At 37.8% G+C, this 27,128-nt stretch overlaps 2 protein-coding genes across 3 annotated transcripts in view; both read left to right on the top strand.

Annotated features, from left to right (window-relative positions):
• Nucleotides 1-16,246, top strand: part of LOC145985121 (embryonic polarity protein dorsal-like) — a 59,077-nt gene extending 42,831 nt beyond the window's left edge. For both annotated transcript variants that reach the window (XM_083118756.1, XM_083118755.1), the window contains 2 exons: nt 12,919-12,972; nt 13,601-16,246. In XM_083118756.1, coding sequence (XP_082974882.1) covers nt 12,919-12,972; nt 13,601-14,181 — 635 coding nt within the window. In that variant the 3' untranslated portion in view covers nt 14,182-16,246. The remainder of the gene's footprint in view (nt 1-12,918; nt 12,973-13,600) is intronic.
• Nucleotides 16,247-24,865: 8,619 nt separating this feature from the next.
• LOC145985569 (protein GVQW3-like) lies at nt 24,866-25,168 on the top strand. The gene has a single exon (XM_083119639.1). It carries the CDS (start codon nt 24,866-24,868, stop codon nt 25,166-25,168), a length of 303 nt encoding a protein of 100 aa, XP_082975765.1.
• The last annotated feature ends 1,960 nt before the right edge of the window (nt 25,169-27,128 follow it).

Here is a 27,128-nt window from a genome sequence, read left to right as displayed (position 1 = left end):
TGTAAAATAACTTAAACAATGGTTAATATATGGTAGTTGGCGTATGTATTTTGGTATACATTTCTGTGATGGTAAAATGTTCTATAATGTCCATTAGAAATTGCACTGAATTTGCATTTCGTTTTGTTGAAAGGTGCTGTTTTTAGAAACATAAAAATCAGTATTTTAAATTAGAATAATTTAATAAAGCCTTTTCCTTTAAAATCAAAAATTGTTTTAACATTGAAACTGGAAAAATATAGTTATGTAGTAACTCTTGTCAAGTGTACAGTTGTAAATAGTGACTAATTTATTACATATATATTTCATATATCGTACTTAAATTAGGAATGACTTATTTCATCATCATCATCCTTCGCCGTTTCTTGCCTCTGGCTGGGTCGACATAAGAATGACTTATTTGTTGAAGTTTAATGAATACTAGTAGAGGTTGAATTTGAAATATACAGTTTTCAAATTTTGTTTGCCATAGTCACACCCCCAGGGTTACCACATAATTTCTGACTTATGTTTATGATCTTAGTAATATTACAGTAATTTGCTAGGAACTATATATGAGCAGGTGGCCATACAGGGTGGGATTGACATGAGTGTGGCATTCTCAGTTATATATCCCCCACAATAATTGTCTATCTACTTATTTTAATAGAGTAGGGGGTGGGGATATATTACTCCAGTGTAAGATGTTGGGATATTTCTGCTACAGTTTTTGGTAGTTACATCAAATGGAAAAGACCATAATATTTATTATTGAAGACCTTTTGTTGTGTGATACCCCCTACCTTTCCCATCATAGCATGGTTTTTCCTTTGGAAGGTGAGAATGATACCTGCATGAATAAGTCATTCCTGGTGTAAGCCAATTCTATTAGGAGTTCCTATTTGAATGTTGCAGCTTGTAGCAAACTGAAACTGATGTTGAACTGTATTGAGCTAATGGGTGATTTTATGAATTTTTGCATTAGAAAACTTCAAAGTTTCATAGCGTTAATTCATGTGTGAAAATCATTAGTGTTAACTTAAATATTCACACTGTTCTTCCCTGATTCAAAATATTTTCCATCATATTATATATATACATACACACACATGCACATTTATTTTTTGGTATAATAAGTGCAATTTGGAATTTAAGAATGCTAAAGATCTACAATGTCAATTGTTGTATGATTAACTCGGAGCCATCATCATCTTATCCAACACCAGTATTCCTTCCAATTACTGCCAGTGGCACGCCGATACTTTAACAATATTCTAAAGTGCTTATGAAAGTAATCTGTCTACTTATTGATCAGGCCATCAGCTGAATGTTTTAGACAGACACTCAAATGGCTCCAGCTTTGTATGCATTAGCTAAGTACTCTTCAGCAAATTTTGTTCTCTCCTGTTTTGGTGGTGATGGAGCATACAGAGAGCTACTTACTTCATTGACTATCAACTAGATGATTTCGTTCTCCTACTCAAAATGCTGTATCATCATCGAAGTCTCTACCAGTTTCTTCAACACCAACTTTTTCTTCAATCCAATCGAAAACTACAAATTCTTCTGTTCTTGACACATCCTCTGAAATAATGAAGAAATCTGCTAACAGCTTGTTTTATTGTGTGTGATTCACATAAAAGCTTGCACTGGCATGTAATATACAACTAACAGATATGATTCCGTATTTCATCTTCTCTTCCTACATGCATATCTCTCCCCCTCTCCTCCTGTTACCTATAGTCCATAGCATGTCAAATTGCGCCACATGGCTTTTCTTATGTTCTAAAACACAACTAAACTGGTCTTGTTCAAGTATCAGTGACAACCACATGGGCCCTTACTTAAGAGAACCCCTAAAAACATCGAAGTTCAAGGAGTTATCAAAACTACACAACAATTGTCATGTAAATTTGCCAGTTCTCTAATAATGTCCGACTGTGTAGTGTGCTGAATCTTAAAAGATTTGCGGTCATACAGAATGATGTAATAGTGTTTTGTGTGTGTGTGTGTGTGTGTGTGTGTAAGTAAGTGAGTAATTGAACATTTTGAGGCTGTTAAGAAACAGAACCCAAGTCATGGTTGCCTTTCAATTTACCTATCTTGCACGATGTTCTATGTCACACATCTCCACAATTATATCAAAACATTTCTGTCTTGTGAATTATACATACTGCAATGTAACTTCTGGAAAGTGAACTAGGAAATAATTCACCATGTAATTAAAATAGGATTACAAAATTAGTCATCTTTTGGCCAGGATTGATGATTCTTTCTGTTGTTTTTTATACCCCACTATATAGTGGTTCATGAAGTCTTAGGTTAGAAGTTGTTTGCATTGTAATACAACTTTTAGAGATCATACATCCCCTCCCATTAACAACTCTTCCCATTTTTGTCAGAGTTGGCAACAACTTTCATAATTTACTTTTTATAGTTGGTGACTAACACAGTTCTTGTTTATTTACATTATGTTCATGTAAAAGATAAAGTCTTCCCTCACTCATTGCAACAAATCATGCAGGCTTATTAGGGGTTATGGAGGTAGGGACTCCACATATTCAAGATCTTATTCATAGTGGAGGTGACATGATCAGCACCACACTGATGCTCCTCAGACCACCCATGTACTCATTTTATTAGTCTTCATGAACCCCAGATTCACAGAATGCCGATTTGTTGCTGGAAAAATTCATTTTGATCACCTACCCTAGTAATCAGACCCAGCCCCCACACATGCCAGTCCGACACCCTGCCAACTGGACCATTGTGGTTTCTAACATCGCAACGTATAATGCTGAATGTATTTGTAGCCTATTTTTTACTAGTTACAAACCTTGTGTACATACAATAGAACAAATTAGTTAATTATAAATAAATATTTGGAAAGGAGGATGCACTACATTGCAGCATCTTAGAGACTAAGAAAAAATCAGCTCAACAAGAACTGGAAGCTGTATCCCTCATATACCATGTCACCAAGGTACTTCACCTTGATACCACCAAGTTCTTTGCTTTAGTTGTATTCTCTGAGATAGGTTTTCAGCAATGGAAAGAAGTTGTTGGATTTCTGGTGACTTAAAGCTCACTATCTCTGTCCCACTGGTCTTAGTAGTTAAGTTGTAAAGAAATGACGCTCTAATCTGGGGAGATATGCTTGAATCATGACAGAACGTGTATATACAACATCTCTTGTGTGCCCTAAAATTTTAATGTAATTAAAGTAAGATTATTTTCATTCTTTAATTATAATTGCATGATCTTTAGATTTTGGAATTTATATTGAGAATACAATATTACGTAGATGGTTGGCATAATTTGTATTGTTGCCACATTTGCTCACAACTTAATTGTGTTTGGAAGTTTGTAATAATATATGCCCTTGTTTGGCAGCATACATGATACAAAAATAGCACTGGGAAAAAATAGGGATAGCAACCCTGTAGAAAGAAGTTGATCAGTGTTTCCACTCTCCTGGAAAAGTGAGAGAATTTTGAAAATTCATAAACCTGGAAAAGTCAAGAAAAATCAAGTGTTTATACTTTCCTAGAATTTGCAAATGAAAATAAATTTCACTTCAACTAGGTTCTTGATGGGAGATATTATTTACAGTTTACTTTTTGCTCTTTTGTATATACTAGATTCTCTTGAATAGCAAGTGCACTTTAACACTTCAACCTTTGTTATTAGTATCGTGTGGATTTATAGGCTCTAAAAACTTGCAATTTAAAAAGTTCTATAAAATAAGAAAGTCACCAAAATAGGCAAGAAACATGAACTTGTTAACGATTTCCTTGGCTATTTTTTTGTGACATTTTTGTTAATTTTGGCTAATCCCTCTGATGATGATGAATGGTGATTAGTGAAGGGATACACAGAAAACAATAGGTCAGCTTCTATAGTGTACTGTTTATGCACGTTAAACTGGATTGTTTAATGCATATGAACCTGTAAGTAAGTGCAGTGGAAGATGCAAGAGTTAAAGATCTACTTAATTTGCTATGAGGCAGCTGTTTTTTGCGAATGTATAGATACACGCTGATCCAGGTGATGCGTGTTTATTTACACAATATGCAAGCACCATAAGACTACATAAATAAATAATAGTTTTTTAGATAAACTCTCTGAAAGAACAACATTGTCTCTTATCAATTGGCCAGTTTGATGGATATTCATTCAACCAAACCAATAATGAACTAAATTGGTCTCTTGCCATTTTAAAGATAACCAAAAGAACAATGATTCACTGATGAACCACTTCTCCACGTAGTAGGGAAGAGAAAGTTCAGGAACTAAATATAATTATGTGAGTGAATAAAAGTATATAGCCTTCTTCTCCATATCTTGGTTACCACTTCCTCTCCCTGTGTCAGAATCTAAAATGCGCTGCCTGAAAGGCTGTGAGGTCGCACAGAGGCTTCCTTCTTACGTTATTGCACAACCAATTTTATTGATCTCTGGTGGCAATAATAAAATAAATCTTATCAAACTGGCAGAAAAGAAAGATAACAAAATGGCTGCTCCGCATTCACTGTGGTCCATATGTTGAGAGTGCAAAAAGATCCATTTCGGTGAGATTTTGCAAAATTGGCATTTATAGACACTATAATAATGCATTATCTTTCTCAAAACAGCATGAGTCAAATTTATAACATTTTTAATACAAAGCAATTATAAAAAAGGCAAAAATCCATACATTATGATGTTAGTATTAACAATATATTAAGTTGTTATTGATGTTAATAACATTTGTAATACAAAAAAAAAGATAGGCAAAAATCCACACCTCATCTATTGTTATGTTAAAACACCACAAAGTGGTCTGGAAATTTATTTTAAAAATTGCGTAGATAAACCAGTAAATTTGTTTTGCCAAAATTAGATGGAACCCTGTTGATATTGGGACATCTATAAACTTTGCAACATCGTGTGTGGAAGAAAGTGGTTCCCAGCCCTTGCTTTGAAGTTCCCACATGCAGCACCAGCAAACTGCCTAATTCCATGGCTGCTGGTATAATGGAATTCTAGTACAAGACAGCAATATCCCATTTGCCATTTGATTCATTTATGATCAGCCTCGAAAGTTTTCTGTTTGCTGTTGTATTTCCCCATCTTCAAAGATGCATGTAGTGGTTATTTCCATGTGATACGTAAATGCATTTTTCTATGGAATACGGTACAGCAGTTTTATGTGAGAGCTTTAGACTTGTTTTCGTGCTTGAAATAAGATTTATATATGTGTGTATTGTACAGTGTATAACAAATCAAATCATAATAAATTTGTAAAAGGCTTTGTTGGTTACTGTTGCCTTAGTCATTGTGAAAGTAACATAAAGATAAAGGGTTTCTTATCCTTATCTTTGAAGATTATTTTTTATTACATTTATGATTTTCATATATAATAAGATGTATATCTCTTGTATTGTTTAACATAAAGAGCTAGTATAGATGTTTTATGGAAAGTTTTGAATACTAAAAAAAAGATATGGTAATTTGTTTTACATATAACTATGATAAGAAAAACAGTTTTTCATACATGAGTGGCTTAAAGTTCTTAGTGATGTTACATGACACAAAGTGTATGACTGTATTTTTTTTTTAATCAGGAAACGGACCTAGATTTTTTGTTAAGTGAATTGTTTACAGAATGTGAGTTGTGTTCAGATGCTAAACTGTGATTGTTAGTGAGTTGTAAATAAATGCATTGTAAGAGTTGCAGTGTGCTACTTTGTGTTGCCCTTTATATACCCGTTACGAGATTAAAAAAATTTGTGGCAACTCTTGATCACTACAGTTGGGAGTAGAATCCACCCAGGAAATGTTAAATGGTTTAAAGAAATTCAGTCAACTGGAAATGTTAAGTTGTCCCTATACATTACACGTAGAGGGTGTGGAGGTAGGCCGCACACACATTCTTGATCATAGCACCATGCTGCCAAGTAGCTTATCATTGGGTGATATTTGAGATTGTAGTCTTCTACTTTATTCAAGTAGTTCCCACCGTGAATCAGATCCAGGATTGCCCACACGGCAAGAGCTCTTAACTATTCAGCTATGCGGAATCTCTCAAGAGACATCTGGCAACTATAATGTGGTGTGTGAATTAAGTGCTGGCAGGACAGAACTTGCGTTCCTGTGCAGTGCTACCATCATAAAGTATCAAACATGCTGATCTTCAAGTTACAATCTGATGTTCTGATCCAATTTTTCCCTATTGCTTCATCATGCTTTAAGCTCAAATCGTCATTCTGCACTGCAAGCTGATATGTGTAACATAGGCTTTAATGAGCTGCTTCCAAGATATTAGTTCTCAAGAGTCCTGAAAATGGCTCCTAGTTTAAAGAAGAAAATCTCCATAATGCAACACAGCTTGTTTTGTGAAATATAAGTTACTTAATTTCCTGTTTCATATGGTAAAATTAAGCCCACTGTAATTTAGTTATTCAAGTGTGAAAGAACCATTTTGGTTTTCATGAACTAACGGTTTGCTATTATCATATGGAAAAGGTTTTATATTTCCATATTACCCTTCTATTTCTTGCAGCCAATTAATTTCGAAGGTCTGCTGCCTTCATTAATAGGTTACAGCATCTTAGGGGGTGCTATTGTCTCACTGCACTGGTTACACTCGGCTGGTGGGAGTTCTGATCTGTACCACTTGGAGGTGTGAAGTGCCGAGCTATGTTGTCTACTGTGGCATATGATTTGGTCCATTGTGGTTTGTTACGGAGTTTTGTTATAGTTCTGTATTTTCTCTTGCTGTCTGCAATCTTCCAGATGGGATATGCTTGTCTGGTGTTTTAAGTTTTGAGGCTGTTTCTTTTGAAAGATGGGATGGGTTTCTTTTAATATATTGTCAATGAGGAAAGCCTTTTGAACAAAACACTTGTGATGGGAGACATGCTATGATCTGTGGTGACCAGAAGCTGTTCAAAGCCAGACTTTGATGTTTCCTTCTTAGCATGCAGTGTTAATTGAATGTTATCTATTGTCTAGTGCTGCAACTACTTTTACTTATTTCAACTCTTGTTTTGAGTAGGCACCTCTTCTCTTCAGGTGAACAATTTATTTTTGCTGGTGGAGGGAAATTGAACCTACAACAGACCTGATTATCCAGTATGCTAACAAAGTACTCCACAGCGCATTAGTTAGCACACCAGATTTATAGTAAGATCACAGGTCTGTTGTATGTTTGATGCCATCACCTGCAAAATAAGATCCAATGAACATTGCATACTGATAAAGAACCATTGTCACCCAACACTCAGATGCCATGCATTGTTCAGATTGTCACATAAATGTAGCTGAGCTGGCACTACCAAAACTTGAACTGCCATTAAATGGTACAAAATCAGAACTTCCACAAGCTGAGTGTAAACACAGTGACATGATACTACCTCCATCCCAGATGCCATAACCCACAATAATGAAAACAGCAAACATTTGAAAATAATTGGCTGCAAGAATAGGAAGAGCATTGTGGAAACAAACTTCTTCCTTACAATATTTTCACTTTGTTTACCACACCAGATAAGTTGTGTTGGTTTCCTCTGTTGATAGATTTTATATCAGCTCTTGTATTGGTAAAAATTTAATATTAGCATATTCCTATTCTAAACTCTTTTTACATTTTACATACCATCATGTGAATGTGGACAAACACAAACATGAAAGGAGGAAACAGGTGAAAGGAAGCAGAATGAATCTCTCAGAATATCTACATAAAGAATGAAACTGAAAGCAAACAAAGAAACATACTTTATAGCTGTAGATCACAATTCAGTATGCCTTCTCATTGTGCCCTTTCTCAAGATTAAAATCAAATTAAATGTCTCCAATAGTGGCTAAGTGGAATAGTACGTAGTTCACATGTTGAAGCGGTGATCTATAGCAGCAGTTCTTAACTCTTCATGTTCCATAGGCCCCCAAACCTTATTTTAATTTTTGAAGTCCTAAAAGGTACTTTACAACTTCAATGGCATGTAACAAGACTTGTAATTCATGATTAGAAACAAAGTAAGTTTTATGTGATGCACCAACTCAAAATGTTTTGTTCTGTTAGGTAATGAATAACGTCCTTGTCTTTCCAGGTGGCAGAAGCAACGTAATTTGAGAAATGGAGTCTGACAGGAAAAGGTGCAGTATGTGGCTTGGTTTATTGAAACCAAGTCAGACACCCAAGTCCAGAGAAATTTCAGAATGCGATACAGGAAACCACCACCCTCTTGACCATCCATAAGAAAATGGTACCGTAACTTCATGCACACAGGCAGTGTGGATAGACTTCTGCGTTGAACGTTGTAAAGGCTGTCAAATTCTTTCCGTATCTTCTTCACTTGTTCTTGGCCTGCCTACATGGTGCTTCAAATCAACACTGCCTGTCTGCATGAAGTTGCTGTACCATTTTCTTATGGATGGCCGAGAAGGTGATGGTTTCCCGTATCGCATTCTGAAATTTCTCTGGACTTCGGTGTACGACTTGGCTTCAATATACCAAGCCACACACTGAGTCTCTTCCTGTGCAGACTCCATTTCTCAAATTACGTTGCTTCTGCCACCTGGAAAGACAAGGAAGTTATTCATTACCTAACAGAACAAAACCTTTTTAGTTGGTGGATCACATAAAACTTACTTTGTTTCTCTAAGTGAATTACAAGTCTCGTTATATGACATTGAAGTTGTAAAGTACCTTTAGGGACACCCTGTACATTTAAAGTTGCTCACTAATGGTATTTTATTACTATATTCTTAATTTTATTGTAATAATGATAACAATAAAATATTGAATAGTGAATGAAGGCATAATAGTACTTCAATGCAAAAACTGGTGCTTGATTTCACTTTCAAGACTTTGTTATATCAGACTTAATATTCTAAGTCATTCTGTGTCCTAACTCTACAAATATGTTGCATATGTTACGTTTGGTTATTTATTCCTGCTTTATGTTTTAGGTTGCGTTTAATGCAGACAGATTGTTCTTGACTTGTTGGCTATCTGAAGATGTGGATTTTTGTATTAAGAAGTTTTATATTTATATTGACAGTCTATATTCCTTGAGCCTTTGTGACAATCATAAAGCTCGTATCGTTTTTTTTTTTCTTCACAAGCCTTTGCAGGCCTAGTGGAAGGTTAAGAACTGCTGATCTATGGGTTATGGAGTAAAAATTCAAGAGAGCTTTGTACAAACTGAATGTGTGTCATTCCTTCAGCTTACCACTAGAGTGCCACAACGTTTGAAGGTGCCATCGTAAAATACATGAAAAACATCATGCACGGCTGCTTTCCCTATGGTTGGCAGTGTTCATGTGCAACTTATTTGAACTGCATGCATTAAAGCATGCAATTATGTTTCAGTGCTGCTACACTGTGTTCACTGTTACAACTTTTATGTCTCCTACCAGATGACACAGTCATCTGAGCTGTTGCTAAGCAAAACTGAGGAGATGGGACGTCATTGTCCTCGGACTCCCTCTTGCATCACTCTTCCAACAAACCTGTGGATGTTTTGGATATGAATCACATGTGTGTGCATAAAAAAGAACCATAGTACAATGAAAACAGATTGTAAAACATATGCCATTAGATTGGTACAAACAGATCTATTCACAATGCTTTAAAACCATTGTTTCATCGTATTCAAGATGGCAGAGATGAGAGTATCGTATACTGGTGTAACCTGAAGAATGAAGACCGAAGAACACCCCATATAGAAGGAAAGTAATATGAAGATGTTAATTTAGAAGCTGTGTGTTGCATGCACAACTGACAATCTTTGTTGTTGTTTTTTAATGTTTTATTAGAAATGCTGTAGTTTTCTTTTTATTGAGTGCAGATTTTTTGGTGTTTGCATAAGAAAATTAACTGGAAAAGTTTTGGTTCGTATTGAAAGTTGTGTTTATATTGTGCATGTTAGTTATAAAGGCATGCATATGTAATAATTGTTATCTTTTGCTCATATTTATGTATTGCATTGTGTGGCATTTGCAGTTTTTACACATGTTTATTTCTCGAAACTGTTGCTACTTTAATTAGAAACTTATGGGTTGAAACCAGAAAAGCGATATTAAAGTTGAAATAATGTTTTCACCCAGTCCCTTGCATTGTTGCAGTTGTAATATATACATTCCTGGTTTCAATTAAAAGTCTAATTGAAGTAGTGCCTGATCTGAATTGTCAAAGTTAATGATCGTGTGCTTGTAGCAAACAGTTCAACAAATAATTATGTAGCATATCTTTAACCTGCACTTTTTTTTTCCATGATACTTTTGTTGTTGTTATCTGTACTTTTTTTATGATTCTTATTGTATTGAATGTATGCATGGTGTAATTTTTTTTATATACTCAGTTGTGTTGATGTACAGCAGCAGTTTTGTGAGAATTTGTTAAGGTAAAGGTAAACACGCACACAAACTAATGAACTTACACCATGTTTCCTCCAAGTACTGAACTTGCATCATTTGAATATAAGAGGAGCATCGGTTACTCGTTAGGGAATTCTTTCTCTGAAATTTTTGTTATTATATGATTGTTATTCAGTATTTACACACGAAGGCTGAATGAACTTTGAACCAATCCAGTATACATGCCCAATTAACTGCATTTTCCTGCTCATTTGCAGTATCTTTTTTTTAAAAAAAAATTAATGTCATTGTTTTTTATTACTGTTGTTTGATATTAGCTTGTGTGTGTGTGTGTGTGTTGTTTGAAAGAAGCATGTTGTTTATTGAAAGTTAATTCTTTATTGATTGCACATGTAGCCATGAACTTAGTTAGCTTAATATTGTGTAACATCATTAGAAATAAAGTGTTTGCATCCATTTCTTTACCACCACAATGCTATTTTCTTCTGAATATTCACCCCACAATTAGCATTGGCTTTTATGAGACTTTAGGATTCAAAACTCATGAAAGACAAGAGAGCCCTTCCAACATGTGCCTCCTGGCAAGGGGCATAATACTAGGTCATTCAAATACGATCGGGACTGATTTTTTTTCAAACAACCTTCCATGCACAGCAGTTGTGCTTCCTTGGTAGAATAGAGCCACAACCCTCACCCTCCCTCCTGCGCAGGTTAGAACCTGCTCAGTCATGTCTGAGTGTTGCTAGATTGATGAGCGAACAGTAGGTGCCGCGGAGCATGGAACAACGCATTGTGATCAAATTTCTCGTTGGAGAAAACGTCCAGCCATCAGAAGTTTTGCAGAGACTCAAACAACAGTATGGAGAAGAGTGTCTCACACACCCATGTGTTTGAGTGGTGCAAGTACTTCAGAGAGGGAAGAGAGCACATGGAGAATGATGAGTCCCAGCAGTCATCACGTGAGTGGCGGCATACCGGTTCTCCCAGACCCAAGAAAGTGCGGAGGACCCATTCGGTAGGAAAGTGATGGCAACATTTTTTTGGGACGGGCGGGGGGTTACCCATGCAGACTTTCTTACAGATGCCAGAACAGTGACTGCAGCTTATTACTCAGAACTCCTGACAACAGAAGTGAAGGAAATGATCCGATCCAAGCAGAAGGGAGAGGTGGAAAGCTGGTAACCTCCCTTCAAGACAATGCACGGCCTCATACAGCCAAAACAACTATAGCAACCCTCAGCAAATTGAAATGGGACCTTCTGCCACACCTGCCATACAGTCCCTATTTGGCCCCAAGTGATTAAATCAGACTTGGAAGGCATGCGGTTTGCAGATAACGACGCCATCATCGGCAGTGTTCGTGAGTGGATATGCAGCCATATGAAAAGGGTGTTAAGATGCTTCCAGAACGTTGAAAAATTATATGGACTCTGGAGGGGAGTACTTTGAGGGGTGACATGTGCAAATAAGTATTTGACAATAAAGGATTTGGGGGAAAAAAATCAGTCCCGGTCATATTTGAATGACCTAGTACATTGAATGTAGTGAGTGCTTATTTCTCTTTTGAGAACTTAGTAACGTATTAAAACGATTTTGTAAAAATTTGTTGCCTTCTTCCAACTAATTTTGCTTTTATTACAAATAATACAGATATACGTGGTATTTTTAGAGATCGCCAAGTAGCAAGTTTCACAGTTTTAAACAACATCTTTGAATTTCAATACATGGATGCTATACTGTCTTGTAACACTGAAGTTCTTTTTTTAGATGCTGTATTATGCGTGTCTTTTACTTTTCCACCTTCTCAATTTCTTCTTCGGATCACATTGTGTTTTTACCACTTTCAGTGCCCTTATTATTCTTACAATTCCCCCCCCCCATCCCTCATATTTAAAAAAAGAATTGCTATTGAAAGTTCTCAGCTACATCTTCATTTTTACTTTGGTCATTTTTTTATTATTGTGTTGTTTTAAGTTGAATGTATAATACTTTTATGTTTCCACCTCACATCTTAGAAGAGAAACCAACACAGCCATCATCACACACTGCAGTTGTCAATCCTCATCATCATAATTAGCAGGGCCATATTTTATGGATAATCTCACGAGCTTTGCCTAGGGGCTTGTGCAAAATGCCTCACTTGAAAGCAATCTTGATACTTCCTGTTGCTTATTTTCATTTATTTTTATGTACCATGAATTTGGACCCAAACATATAATGCTTATAATTTGGCAGTGATGACACCAAAACAAATTCATGCTTTATATTTTGCTTATTTTGCATCGTTTTTTGTATTGTCATGGTTAATACAGTGGAACCTGAATTGCACATTCCCAGATTTTACATCTTCCCTCATACATTCAATCTTGATGGTCCCCACATAGCAAAATGTCTTAGATTTTACATTTTCCTACATTTTAAGTTTCTTCAGCTTTGTCCCCTGAAAAACAAAACCTGAGGTTCAAAATGCTTTACCATTATCTTTTATGTGACGATCATGCATAGTGTCGCCAACCTTCGTTGCTGAGTGTTAGCACAGAGCGCAATGATTTAACATGATTTTTTTTTCTCTTGCAGCGAGAACAACAGGACCTATGCCAATGATGCACTCTGTAAAGCCTGAACCAACGGGTATGTTTGTTTCTTCTTTTTAATCAGATACTAATTCAAAAAATTTAAATGTTGGAAAACTGAAATATTTAAATTTGAGATTGGCTTCTATTGATTCCCACAGATACCAATATTTTAACAGTGTAAAAATATAAAGTTGTTCACAATAGAAATGTTTAAAATAGGTACTCCACTGCCTCTATAACTTTTTTTTAATATTTATAGGTTAACCTTTGAGGTGATAAGAATATTTTTAATAAATAGTAGAACTATAGCCTGTTCATTTCACCCCTCCCCCTTCCAATGCAAAGTGTTTGGTCCCATTGGTTAAACTTAACATACAAAAAACATTAATACTAACATTCATTGTCTCGGTGCAGAGTCTGAAAATATATTAGTGTGTGTACGTGTGCATGCTTGAATATGTTTATGCTTCTCCGACGGATATTTCTAAAGATAACCACAGGGTATAGCAGCCCATCATTGAGTTTTGGGTACCTGGAATATCTATGATACCAAAAATACTGAGGACGTTGAAATGCCATTTCTCAGTATTCAATGTTCAGTGCCTCAGAATAGTTAGGCCTGAAGCAAGTAGTGTGAAAAATTCTAAAGAAGTGTTTTGTTGAAGTACTTGTTACTATTTCAGATTCAGTTTCTTCTCATGCTATTGGACCTGGCAGAGTGTCTCCTTTGTACGAGTTACCAAGTACATCACCACAGCCTCTGATGCCCCAGCCTGTCCCCTCATACATGGAGCCAAGCTTAGCTCCCTCCATATCACCCCTGACTCTGGCGACAGCCATTAACCCTGCAACATCCATGGGGTACATGCAACCCCCGCATTTGAGGTACATACCGGAAACAACAAATCCGCAGTGCATGAATATTCAAGGACCAAGCTACATCAATTGTGGCCCCTCGACGGTCGTTCAGGGAACATCCTGGCTTCAAGATCCTAACTACATGCATCCGGGCACTCAGTTCTCAATAAACGTGGAGGGCACAAATGCCATTATGGACAACAGTGTCTTCGATGTGAATCTGTCGGACACTTTCTCAAACAATCTGAGCCTTACGGATGTTGAGAATTCACGTCCTGTGCAAGAACGCAGTGCAGATGAGCCTATGTCGACGGACAGTTTAAACAGGATGACAACAAGGGCTCTTGAAGAACTGTGCAACAGTACATACAAAGGAGGTGGTGCTAATACCAACAATCAGCTGTGAATTGAAATGCGAGTTCAATTTGCAACAATTTTTACATTGAACATTTTGCAGAATTTGAGACATTTTACCTATAATGGTCCAGTATAATTTATACTGTTTTATTATGGACTGTTGTTTGTAATAACTATCCTTTACAGATTCTGCATTGAGTTCTAGCTTCTAGGTGCAAAAGAATGCATGTCAGGTACTTACAATCTACTTATGCTCAAAATGTCTACACCGACAATGTTCATGAGATTTTATTAAATGTCAGCTATGAACATTTTAGAATAATGTCCTCTGTTATTTTCAGAGTATTTACATTCCATTTTGATCAAAAACTAAATATTTCCTATTGCCACCTGTTAGCAGAATTCTGGGCGATGAATTACAAATTGATTCATGAACATCACCAATGTGCTAGACATTTAAAGTCCCTGCAAACCCTATAATCTTTCAGACTACTTGTCCAGAAAAGTTATGGAGGTTGTAAACAGTATAATATATGAACAGAAGATCTTTTGATTATAAAACTCATAAAGGAAAAACATTCACTTCTCTTTAGGAAACTTAGTTATGTTATTGGATAACTACGAGGGCAAATCGAAAAGTCTTTGTGCCTAATTTTTTTTCTAGCTTGTTATAAGTGTCATTACAAAAGCGAGATACACGAGCGATGCAGTAGGCTTTTCTTGGATCGGCCCTATTGTAACTTCCAATTTCTTCCACGGCACGGTGCCGTTTTCTGTTGGCAAGATGGCCAGAGTGCTCAGGAAGTCCACACCATATGAGCAGCGAAGTGTTATTAGTGTTTTTATGGTGCCAAAAACAAACAGCCATAGATATCCACAGGGAAATGGAGCCAGTGTATGGGGACAACTGTTTATGAGTGCGAAGTGTGCAGTGGTGGTGCAAGGCGTTTGAAAATGGATGGGAAAATGTGGAGGACAATGAGCGATCAGGCCTACCTCCTTCCTAGCTGACACCAGACAACATTATCCGTGTTGATGAAAGAGTGAAAGCTGATCGACGTGTTCATCTGAAGGACACACCACACCATGCTCTACTGTTTTGACTCGGGGAGTGTAATGCAGTATACACGTTTCATCGCCAGTGACAATGAGGTCCAGGAAACTGTCACCCTCGTTGACGTAATGCTGCAAATGGTCCAGTGACATGACCATTCGCTTGTCCTTGTGGACATCATCAAGAAGCTTAGGAACCCACCGACATGACACCTTGCGGTATCCCAACGAATCGTGAACAATGTTGTAAACACTACCATAGGAAATACCAAGTTCAGTGGCAACGTCCTTCAGATGAACACGTCAATCAGCTTTCACCATTTCATCAACACAATGTTGTTTGGTGTCATCCACATTTTCCCATCCATTTTCGAACTCCTTGCACCACCACTGCACACTTTGCACTCATAAACACTTGTCCCCATACACTGGCTCCATTCCCCTGTGGACATCTGTGGCTGTTTGTCCTTTGCACCATAAGAAACGAATAACACTTCGCTGCTCATATTGCGTGGACTTCCTGAGCACTCCAGTGATCTTTGCCAATTGATAACGATGCCGTGCCGTGGAAGAAATTGAAAGTTACAATAGGCCCGTTCCAAGAAACGCCTACTGCATCGCTCGTATATCTCGCTTTTGTAATAACACTTATAACAAGCTAGAAAAAATTAGGCGCAAAGACTTTTCGATTTGTCCTCGTACAATTATAAGTCCATGTTGGAACTATTAATGTTAATCTGACCATTGTACAAGGTTCATTCAATAAATAACCGGAAATATTTTTTGTACAGAATCTATTATTAGAATGTAATACAGCACATTATTATTATTCAACGTAGTCCCCCCTCAAGTTCAATGCACCTGCGCCATGCGCTCGACAAGCCTCCCAATTCCACGTGAAAATAATTCTTTTGGGTGTGTGCGTAACCAGTCATGCACCTCTGCGTGGACTTCTTCCGTGGACTTCTTCATCATCCTCGAACCTTGAGTCACTAAGAGCGTCTTTAAGTGGGCCAAAAATATGATAATCTGAAGGTGCCAGATCAGGGGGAATACGGGGGGGGGGGGGGGGGTAAGGAGACGAACTTAAGGTCATTGATTGTAGCTAATGTGACTAGCAGTGTGTGGTCTCACGTTGTCATGCAGTAACAGGATGCCACTGGACACCAGACCACGTCGCTTCTTCAAAATTGCTGGTTTTAAATTTTCATGCATAAGGTTTGCGTATGTCACACTGTTTGCATTGTGACCTCTCGGCATGTAATGTTCAAGAATTGTTCCCTTGTGATCCCAAAACAAAGTCAACATGACCTTACCAGCACTTCTTTCAGCTCGCACCTTCTTGGGTCTTGGAGATGAAGAATGTCGCCACTCCATTGTAGCCCGCTTTCATTCAGGTTTATAAAAATGTACCCAACTTTCATCTCCCGTGACAATACGGTGAAGAAATGCTTCCCCTTCAGCCTCGTACTGTCGCAAAAGCTCCCAGCATACATCCATGCGCCTTTCTTTCATTTCTGGTGTCAAATGTTTTGGAACCCACCTCGCACACACTTTCTTGAACATCAGTACGTCATGAACAATATGTTGGGCTGATCCGACGCTAACATTCATCTCTGATGCAATCTCACTCACCGTAATATGCCTGTTTTCCCATATCAACTTGTCAACTCTCGCAATGTTGTTCTCCATGACTGCAGAGACAAAGCATCCTGGACATGGCAAATCTTGAACACTTGTTACACCCTGTTTGAACTTCTCTGCCCACTCGTACACTTGTGTTCAACTCAAACAGCTTTCACCATATTGCACTGCCATCCCACGGTGAATTTCGATTGGTTTCAACCCTTCAGGTAAAATAAATCTAATGACACTTCGCTGCTCCAAGTTGGTGCAAGCCTGCAAGGGTGCCGCCATCTTGTTTCACTTATTCCCAGCACCCCATTCGCGAGGCAGGCGTGCCAGGCCCGTCTGTTAATAGTTCTAGGATGCCACCACAAAATAACAAAGAAACACCAAACATGGTCGTATTTTCGATTTTTTATACAACTTTTCCGGTTATTTATTGAATGGACCTTGTACTTATAGTGGCTGAAACTTTTTATTTCCTTAATGTTTCACGTGTGTTAACACTAGACCAGCGCCTGAAGTGGAAAATGTTAGATGAGGGGGAGGGGGGATGTTGGTCGTGCAGTGGGGTCACCTGAGGGAATGCTCCTATAGTCTAACATGATGGCAGTGAAACAGATGGGGGTTTGCTTTGCAAAAACTTTGCCAGCTGGGGATTACCTCTCCACACACACACACACACACACACTCACTTTAAGCACCCCTTTACACCTAAAAGATAGTAAGTAATAAGTAGTTGAAAAGTTTTTTGTTATGTACAAATCAAAGTTCACAAAATGAAAAGTGTATGACCATGGACACTTGAAAAGAATTTTGTTTTAATTGCCGAATTTTAGATTTCTCTGAAATTTCCTTGTCCTTTTTTTTTTTTTTAATATTAGTGTGTCTCCTCTCACTATAGGTATTAGCTTACACTATATGTTCAGTAATTTAACTTGAATGCAATATATAAATCATTTTCATGATGGCAGATGGCTGCTTCTCCACAAATGGGCAGTTTATGTTCGTTTGTCAATGTCAAGTTTCAATCATGTGTTATGCTCTCTCTAGACAAACTCCAAATCTGTATCAAAATCCAACTTTCAGAGTAATGGCAAAACCATATTGTCAGGCATGGTTTCCTCATTTCAAGTTAAAATTCTACTTGTCCTACCTTGTCCTCCATTGATCCAAATATGAGGCCTGCATTACATCCTTCTTATAAATTCAAAGTAAATTTTTTCTTTTTTGGGGATAGCATACGGGTGTTCAGATGTGTGATAAATACACATTACTATCTTTCCTTCGGCAATTGCTGTTCCACTCCAAGCTCTACAAAGTTTTCATTTTTCACTTATTGTTATTGCATTTTGTGACACACTTTTATTTTAATAATTTTATAACATATTGGTTTCGTGCGTGTTACTCACTATCTATAAACAAAAATACGTTAGAGTATTCAAATTGGTCTACTTACGCAAGTGAGTATGTATTCTTACGTGGACGACGTTTCGGAAGCTTTACTGCTTCCTTCCTCAGGTTGTCGTTTTCAGCTCGGAATATCAAACCATGTCAGAGAAGTGTCATGTAAGGATACTGGGTGAAAGGTTCGGGTTAAAAACACTTCATAGTGCTTGACCTATACAGAATTAAAACCACTTTGCTAAAAACCCCTTAAAACTCACAATAAAACATGTAAAAACCACCGCTACGGTAAACTGGAGTGGCCGTTGAGAGCCTAAACTCCCTGTCAAGGTGAAGCGAGCGGGCAGATGGCGCCGCGCAGCGGAGTGGTACTTCCCCTCCCACGAGAGATCCCTCCCCTCTCTTTTTCTTCCCCTCATCACCAATCCAAGGAAAATTCCCGTTCCACCTTGGCTGCTTTCCTTACTTCCGATGTGACATGGAAGCCCATCGGGGCCCTTTTATTATTCAAATTGTCCCACTTTTTAAAAAAGCTAATCCATACGTCATCTAAATTGCCCTCGTCCCGGTTCAGTTTATTTCTGTGTCCCGCGCATATCAATGCCGTTTCGTACACGTTCCTATCCAATTTACTATTACTTTTTTTGATAACCTCTCTTTTTATTATTCTATGCCCACTGTTTATTATATGCTCTGCAAGCCCCGTTTTCGGATCCCTTTCTTTGATGTTCTTATCATGTTCGCCCCATCTAATACGCATGCTCCGGCCGGTTTGTCCAATATATTCCATCCCGCAATTGCATTCAATCCTATACATCCCTTTTTGTTCATCAGGGTTATCTCGAATTTTTACCCCCCTCTTATAATCCGTGAAATGCTTTTCAATATTTCTAGGTGCTCTCGTCCCGCATTTCACACCATACTTTTTCACTGTTTTTTCAATTTTCTCAGTGAGCCCTTTACAGTACGGTATCCCAACATAGTTAACTTTACTATCCAACCCTCCCTCCTCTTTTTCCTCCTTTTCTAATCTGCTATCAGAATCGGGGTTCCCCTTTGAAATATTCTTCCTTGCTCTCCTAGCTAACACGTTCATTTCATATTCGGAAAATCCATTCTTCATTCCTACCTCTATTATCCACGATATTTCCTTTTCTTTTTCTACGGCATTATTGCATAACCTCTCAGCCCTTATGAAAAAGTTTAAATAAACATTCGATTTGACCCTACTTGAATGTTCCGATGCCTTATTAATATAAAGACTGCCTGCCAGGGGTTTGTGAAACACCCCTGTCTTTATCCCCTTTTCAGTATTGGTAATACTTAGGTCCAGGTAGTTGATTTTACCTTCCACCGAATTCTCCCTAGTGAAGCTTATTCTGTCCTCTTGTTTTCCTAACTCCACAAAAACAGTGTTAAGATCTTTTTCTTTTCCAACTACAAGGATATCGTCCACATACCTACAGTAATATTTTATGTCTACTCCCACCCTTTCCATAACCGCTTTTTCTAAGTAATGCAAGAAAATGTTTGCCGCAAAACCCGATATCGGGTTGCCCATCGCTAACCCTTCTTTCTGTCGAAAAATCTTATCGTTTACGCGAAAATAATTGTACCCAGTTACAAGAAAAAACCACCTGACATATTCCCATGCTACCAATATATCCACGCCATGGTCTAGTAGCCATCTTTGAAGGCAGTCACCGGCTTTCTCTCTCGGTACACTAGGGTACAAATTTGTTACATCAAAGCTGCTAATTTGGTCATCCCTCCCGATTTCTAAATTTTCAATTGACTTTTTTACCTCAAAGGAGTTTTTAACGCTATACTGGGTGTTAACATTAATCTTCTTCATTCTTTTAATTAATTCCTTTGCCAACCCATACCCTGGGTGTTCATAGGTGGGGATTATTGGTTTAAGTGGGATCAGTGCCTTGTGCGTTTTTGGAATGCCGAATGCTGTGGGGATATTCCCCTCCTTCACTTCTTTAATGAGCTTCTTCTTTTCCCCGCTGCCTAAGGCTATGCTGGTTTCTATCCCACGTCTAATCTCATTTCCAGTTTACCGTAGCGGTGGTTTTTACATGTTTTATTGTGAGTTTTAAGGGGTTTTTAGCAAAGTGGTTTTAATTCTGTATAGGTCAAGCACTATGAAGTGTTTTTAACCCGAACCTTTCACCCAGTATCCTTACATGACACTTCTCTGACATGGCTTGATATTCCGAGCTGAAAACGACAACCTGAGGAAGGAAGCAGTAAAGCTTCCGAAACGTCGTCCACGTAAGAATACATACTCACTTGCGTAAGTAGACCAATTTGAATACTCTAACGTATTTTTGTTTAATAATTTTTCTCCTACAGCAAATTTAACAGCTTTTATAGAACCAATCTTTAAAATAAATAAACATTTGTTCCTAAAACAATTCATCATTGTAAAAGTGACAAGTGAGAATCCTGCATGTGCATTAAAATGATGTAGATTTTCTTTTAGTATTGATATAATTACTTGCAGTGGCCTGTAAAGCATGGAAAAATTATTGAACTATGAATTATGAGTTCTTTTCAATGTCCTCTTCTTCTGAATAGATCTTACATAGCTACAAAAATGATAAAAATTACAAAGGAGAATTTGTACAAAATGTGCTGAATGATACTCAGTCACTGACCACAAATAAGCCTAATGAGAAGAAAAGGCAGTGATGCACAGGGTAAGAAATTGCTACACACTAGAGAAAGGTAAGAAACTATACAGCCATACTTAAAACAAGGATGAATTGGCTGAGTTCCCAACCATGCACTGGCCAAATTCATCTGAAGGAAGGAAAAGTTACGTATATTGAAGGCAAAAGCCTGTCGAACAGTAGGTGTAACCACATAACTTTGAAAAGAAGGTTAAACCTCTGCAAAAATTTGCATTACGAGTACTAAAAATATTAATAGAAGTCAGGGTACTTACATATTTCTTCTCTGTTTCTTCATCGTTTCAGTCATTTGCGTGATGCACTTCAGAAACTTAAAAATGTGTGAATGAAAAGCAATAAGGTTAAAAAATGGGAAAAACATGGTCACTTTTTTTAAAGTTCATGCATTATTAATAAGGGTAATGTATTTCGGTCTTCACACCACAGTTATTCTTCACCCAAAGAAGAAGAAAGAAACTGCTACAAAGTGACCACAAGGAAAAGAACCTTCGTCCAAAAGTCTCCATTCTCCACTCTACCCCTCCCCTGTAGCGGGAGTATGATACTGATCTATGCAGGCTCTTTCGCCTGTAGTTCCACTATATTAGTGTTCAATTACTTTTGTCATACACATTCTTTATCAAACAAGCAGGTTAAAGGTTTATTAAAGATTAGAGGTTTTGCCCTTTATTTCATGTATTAGCAATTTAAAACTACAACTGTTTGTACCTGATTTGTCCTTTGTTGATGAAATTTGCTCTCTGGATGTAGTTTTTATTAAGTATTCGTGGAAGTATCAATAATACTCAAACACTGTGAAGTGACACTTGGAGTTACAAAAGTGGAAGTGCAGTGTGTGTCTTTTCAGTGAGTGTGAAATTCTGACATCGAGCAAATGTTTCATCATGTTGTCAGAAAAATAACTTTTGTGACAGCTGCTGACATCTTGTGGTGGGTTTCTAACCAACTCCCTGTATTTAGTACATGCAATTGGTAGCATGGTTGTAAATATATAGAGCTTGTATTGGTGACGTTTGCGAAGAAGCACCATTGATAGTTGTCAGAGTTTAGATTGTTGTATTTTTTAGTACAAATGTTATAGAAGTTACAAATTTGAAGTTTATATGTAATGAAATTGTGAGGATTTTTGTTGCTTTATGGTTAAATTTTATTTAAAGAAATGTCTTATGTAAAGAAGTGCATTAAATATAAAATAAGTTTTTGGAAGCCTTGTTATTTTTTTAACATTTGATGCTTTTTTTTATCACTCTCCTGCTTTCACCTTTCCTTTTCTGGTGTGAGATCCCTTGTGTCTGGGCATGTACAGAAGTGTCCATGACTGTAAATGGTGCCCAGAGATAAAATTCTTGACATTGCTATATCATATAAATTTTGGGAGATGGGCCGAGACTTGCATTTTTTGTGTTAACTCATAAATTCTGATTCCAAGGCTAACTAAATGTTGCAGAAATTATTGGAAATAAGAAAACCTGAATATATTCAACAGAAAGCAAATTAAAATTAACGGGCTTAGTGGCATGCCTAAGATTTTCAAAGGGGAGGGTATGTATACTTTTTTTAGTAATTTCAATTCATGTCAAATATTAAGGTGTCAGTTTTTTTTTCCAGCAGTATATAATAATTAATAAGAAAAAAGAAAGAATTAGTTTAGGTACCACTTTTATTTACCTTCACGCAAGAATGGGGTTCCATTATTTAGTGTCAATTTTCTAACTGTTGTGTAGATTAATTGCAAGAATGGGGATGTATCTATGATTAATAAAATGTTGAAGAGACTTGCACAAATATCACTGCCATACTAAAAACAAAAGAAATACTCATTAACATTAATGTAATTTTGTAACAGACTAAGAATGTACAATAAACACTTAATGTATTATGAAATGCATGGATGGGTGACTACAGGGACTAGAAAATAACTGAAAATTTATAGGGCTGAGCCGATACCGATGTATTGGTTGATATTTTTGCACCGATACTAGCCGATACCATTGTCTGAGTTGCTAGAAGCATGGCCAAAACCAAATTTGGTTCCTCTTCAAAGGTTCATTAACCTTTTCCAACTTACCTTTGGCTTTGAAAAAAACTGTATTTGTGCATTTGTTAGTTGAACGTGCACTCAAGTTCCGTGAATGGCAAGTATGTGATGAAGAATCCATACACAGATAAGACTCGCGGCCAAGTATCTTACATATCAAGGGTAACGGGAAATTATCCCCATAGGAGTTCCTTCGAAGTCTAGCAGACTTTGTTCCCACAGATGCTGTCTCGCGTAACAATAATCCCCCGTAACAATAATAACGTCCCGGTGCCAACAAGGCACCTGGTGTATTGTGGACATCTCTCTCCTTAGAGACCTCCCGCAGTCAAAACAGTCATTGCCCACATGGTGGACGTGTCTCAGACATAGTATGTACACAGCATATTCCTGGAAATTCAAATACCTGGGTTAAACCCAATTTTCCTTTCCAACTTTAGACTTTTGTTTGTCCAGACCTGGATAACTGGGTTTCAACAGGCATGTTTTGGCGGCACAGGGAACTCAAGGGAATAATTTTCTTTGAACGACAGTTGATGGCACTTACTTTCTGGAATGTGTAGTGATGGCTTTGGATTTTCTTATACGCCAATGGATAGAACGTATATATGTCAAAAGCAAAGTCACGTCGGAATATCACTACTGAAGCCAATCGGCTGATATAGAAGCAAGAGACTGGTTAGTTATCATTATCTCCTTACATTTCGTTTACAATTTTTTATTCTTTGTTAAGGGACAAGAAGGAGACTAGATTCGTTTTACATTACAGCTTTACTGTTAGTTTTAGACGTCGTGTCCAGCCGGGGCTGGCAAATTGCCAATTAATCTTGATTTCAGGGATGATTTAATGTTACTTTGGGAAAATTGATCCCTTAGTTTTAGAGGGGGTTGAAGAGGCATGATCTCATTTTTCAACATTGGGGGGTGGGGGGCGACGACACAATTATCTCGAACTTAGCTTCTTATAATATTTCTCTCATATTTGAAACATCTGATCGATTGTCACTGATCTAAAAAAAGACTATAAACTTGAGATGCATCTTTGTAACAGAGCGTGCACGCGCGCACAGATATATAAAGCCTTTGTTATTTTAAATTGGAATTACACAAGTATCGGTATCGGTGAGAGTATTCATATCGGTTGAAAGTGGTATCGGCTCAGCCCTAATAATTTAATCACTCAGGTTCTGAATGGGGCCATATTAGCGTGACTTCATGAGTCCAAACAAAGCTAAAATTTGTTTTTCTCATATCCAAATCAATTGGATTTTCCATCGGAAGGGATAGCTTTAATTATTGTGACTGCAGTTATTAAACAAATTTGTGATGTCTATCGTACATCAATGTAAAGATGAGATTTTGGAGAATATGTCTATATATAACACACCTTACAGATAAGAATAAATAGAGTAGGAAATTGAGTAAAGTGAATGCTGCAAACAGAATCAGATCCGGAATTGCAGCCAATGGTGCCACCACTTTAATTGCCAGAGGCTGCTGGTTTCCCATCATCCATAGCGGCAGTGTGACCAACTTGAGATCAAGTAGGCTTTGGCTGTGCTCGGAACTGGAATGTCAAACTTTTGTATAAAAATGCATAATTTTCTTACTCTGATTATATATATGAGGAGCAGTCAAATGAAAACCGAACACCCACCATAAAACACATTCCTTGCAAAAGTTGGCAACACTGTTGTTACGTATCGATACTGCCATCTGTAGGGTAGGAGAAATGCATAGTGAAAACGCACAGGTCCACACAGTTGCTTCGTCATTGCTCAGGAGGTGAGCGTAGTGAAAAGTGTGTTCGTCCAGCATTGGAAATGGTGGCAAGCAAAGAAGAGCAGAGAGGTGTGGTTCGTTTCTTGGTAGCTGAGGCTGCTGGAACACGTGAAAGTCATCGTCGCATGTCTACAGTGTATGGCGAACACTACATTTCCCTGACAAGTGTGCACGAGTGGCAGAAGAGATTCCGCGAAGGACGCACATCACTGCAAGACGATCCGCCCCCAAGACAGGCCCATCGAGCCATTACGCCTGATGTGATTGCGAGGATCGATGGTCTGATCTGGGAAGACCGACGAATCACAGAGGAAGAAATTCGTGTTCAGGTTGGCATTAGTCATGGCTCTGTGCATGCCATTATCAAAGATTACCTGCAGTTCCGAAAAATTTGCACGCAGTGGGTTCCGCATCAACTGACAGAATGACTGCATGTCCGAGTCATTTGCAACGGTACCACGAGGAAGAGTATGCGTTTCTGTCATGTATCATCACAGGGGACGAAACGTGGTGCCACCATTTTGAGCCCGAGAGCAAACGGCAAAGCCAACAATGGAAACACGTCAATTCTCCCCCGCCAAAGAAATCCAAAGCTGTCCATACGAGTTCCGGTAAGGTCATGATGAGCTTCTTCTTTGACTGCAAGGGCCCTCTGCTTGTCGACTTCCTAGAGCGTGGAGCCACAATCAATGTGCAGTGCTATGCAGACACATTGCAGAAACTGCGACTTGCCATAATGTCAGAACGCCCTGGAATGCTGTCGGACAGAATCATCCTTTTGCATGATAACGCCCGTCCCCATACTGTCAATCTGGTGAGGGATAAGCTTCAGACATTTGGCTGGGAAATGCTTGAACATTCTCTGTACAGCCCCGATCTTTCCCCTTGTGACTTCCACATTTTTGGTGACCTGAAGAAAGACATTCGTGGACGTCGGTTTCATTCGGATCAGGAAGTGCAACAGTGGGTGAGGTTGTGGATCCGTCAGCGACCTACTGTACCTTTTTTTAGTAGTGGCTAAGACTGCCATCCTTATAATCAAGGAGTCCCAAGTTTAATTCCTATAATGGAGGTGCATTGCACATTGGTTTGGAACTCTCTATACTGGGGTGTAAGGAGTGGCCTTTAGTGAACGCACTCAAATGTCACCCTCTCTTCCATGTGTTATACCCTGAACTGGACGCACAGCCAATATAATTCTTTGTTGGACTTATCTAATTTCTGATTTCCTTTATTACCCCTTTTTTGTCCTAGCTCTTCATGTCATTCAAAGCCACCAGCTGCCGCTGAGTCATATTGCATCAGGAAGGGTCCAAAGGGGTGCCCTGACCCTCATATCCTGCCTTCTGGGTTCCCATGAATGGAGAAAAATTTAGCAGTTTGTCATGAAATATAATGTGTATGCAAACAAACCATTTGCCACTAGTAATTTATCCATAAACCAGGTTAATTCATTTGTAAACTATCTGGCATTCCTAAACCAAAAGTTTCAATGTGTGTTTTGTTAGAAACCTCATTTTCTAATAAATATCTGTAACTATTGATCTAATTTTCTCTTATTACTAGGGTGCAGTGACTTGCACTGAGGAGTAGTTAGTCTAGCAGAGATAGATCATTCAATCTCACATCTCTAATTATTTTCAAATCACAATATTTATTGTCTTTTGCTGGTTGGAAGGTGGTGGTTTCAAGTGCTCCAGTCTATTGTCTTTTGCTGGTTGGAAGGTGGTGGTTTCAAGTGCTCCAGTCTATCTCCTATAGGAACAGACAGGGGATTGGTTTCCCCTTTGTTCCATTGTAAAACCTCTAAAGAACTTTGGGGAAGGGGAGGATTTCTGCAGCACTTATGTTCTCTGTATTTACAACACAACTTTTTACATGTTGTACAATGTGTATGTATAATATGGGATGTAGTTTTATTATTTGTGAAATGAGAACGTATTATGTGCAGACAAAATTGTTGTGCTTTCTTTTTTTTTTTTTTTACAAATGTGGAATATATAATGATTAAATAACAAATATTTGCTCACGCTCTCTCTCTGCTCTCATTTCAGTAGTGTTTTATTTACATATACTAATCTTTTGGCCTCCAATGAAAACAATTGGGTGAGCTAAACAGTCATAAATACGGATATATTTATTTGGGCAAGAGAATGCACGTTTCTTGGTTTGCTTTATTTTACTTCACTTTTCTGCCACATTTGGTTATCGTGAAAATGAGGATGAGAGTGATATATGATGAAATTGGTGTAAGGACCTCACAAAGGGATTTGAACCCGTGACAAGTGTGCATTCTTGTTCATATGTGTTGTACTCTGCAGTGAAGAATTAAACAATTTGGAATGAAAAATTTATTCCAGAACTCTAAAAGCCAATTGAATATTATTG

Source organism: Lepisma saccharinum, chromosome 3, assembly GCF_977018435.1.
Source record: "Lepisma saccharinum chromosome 3, izLepSacc3.1, whole genome shotgun sequence".
NCBI classification, from domain to species: domain Eukaryota; kingdom Metazoa; phylum Arthropoda; class Insecta; order Zygentoma; family Lepismatidae; genus Lepisma; species Lepisma saccharinum.
This window is presented reverse-complemented; position numbering and strand designations above follow the sequence as displayed.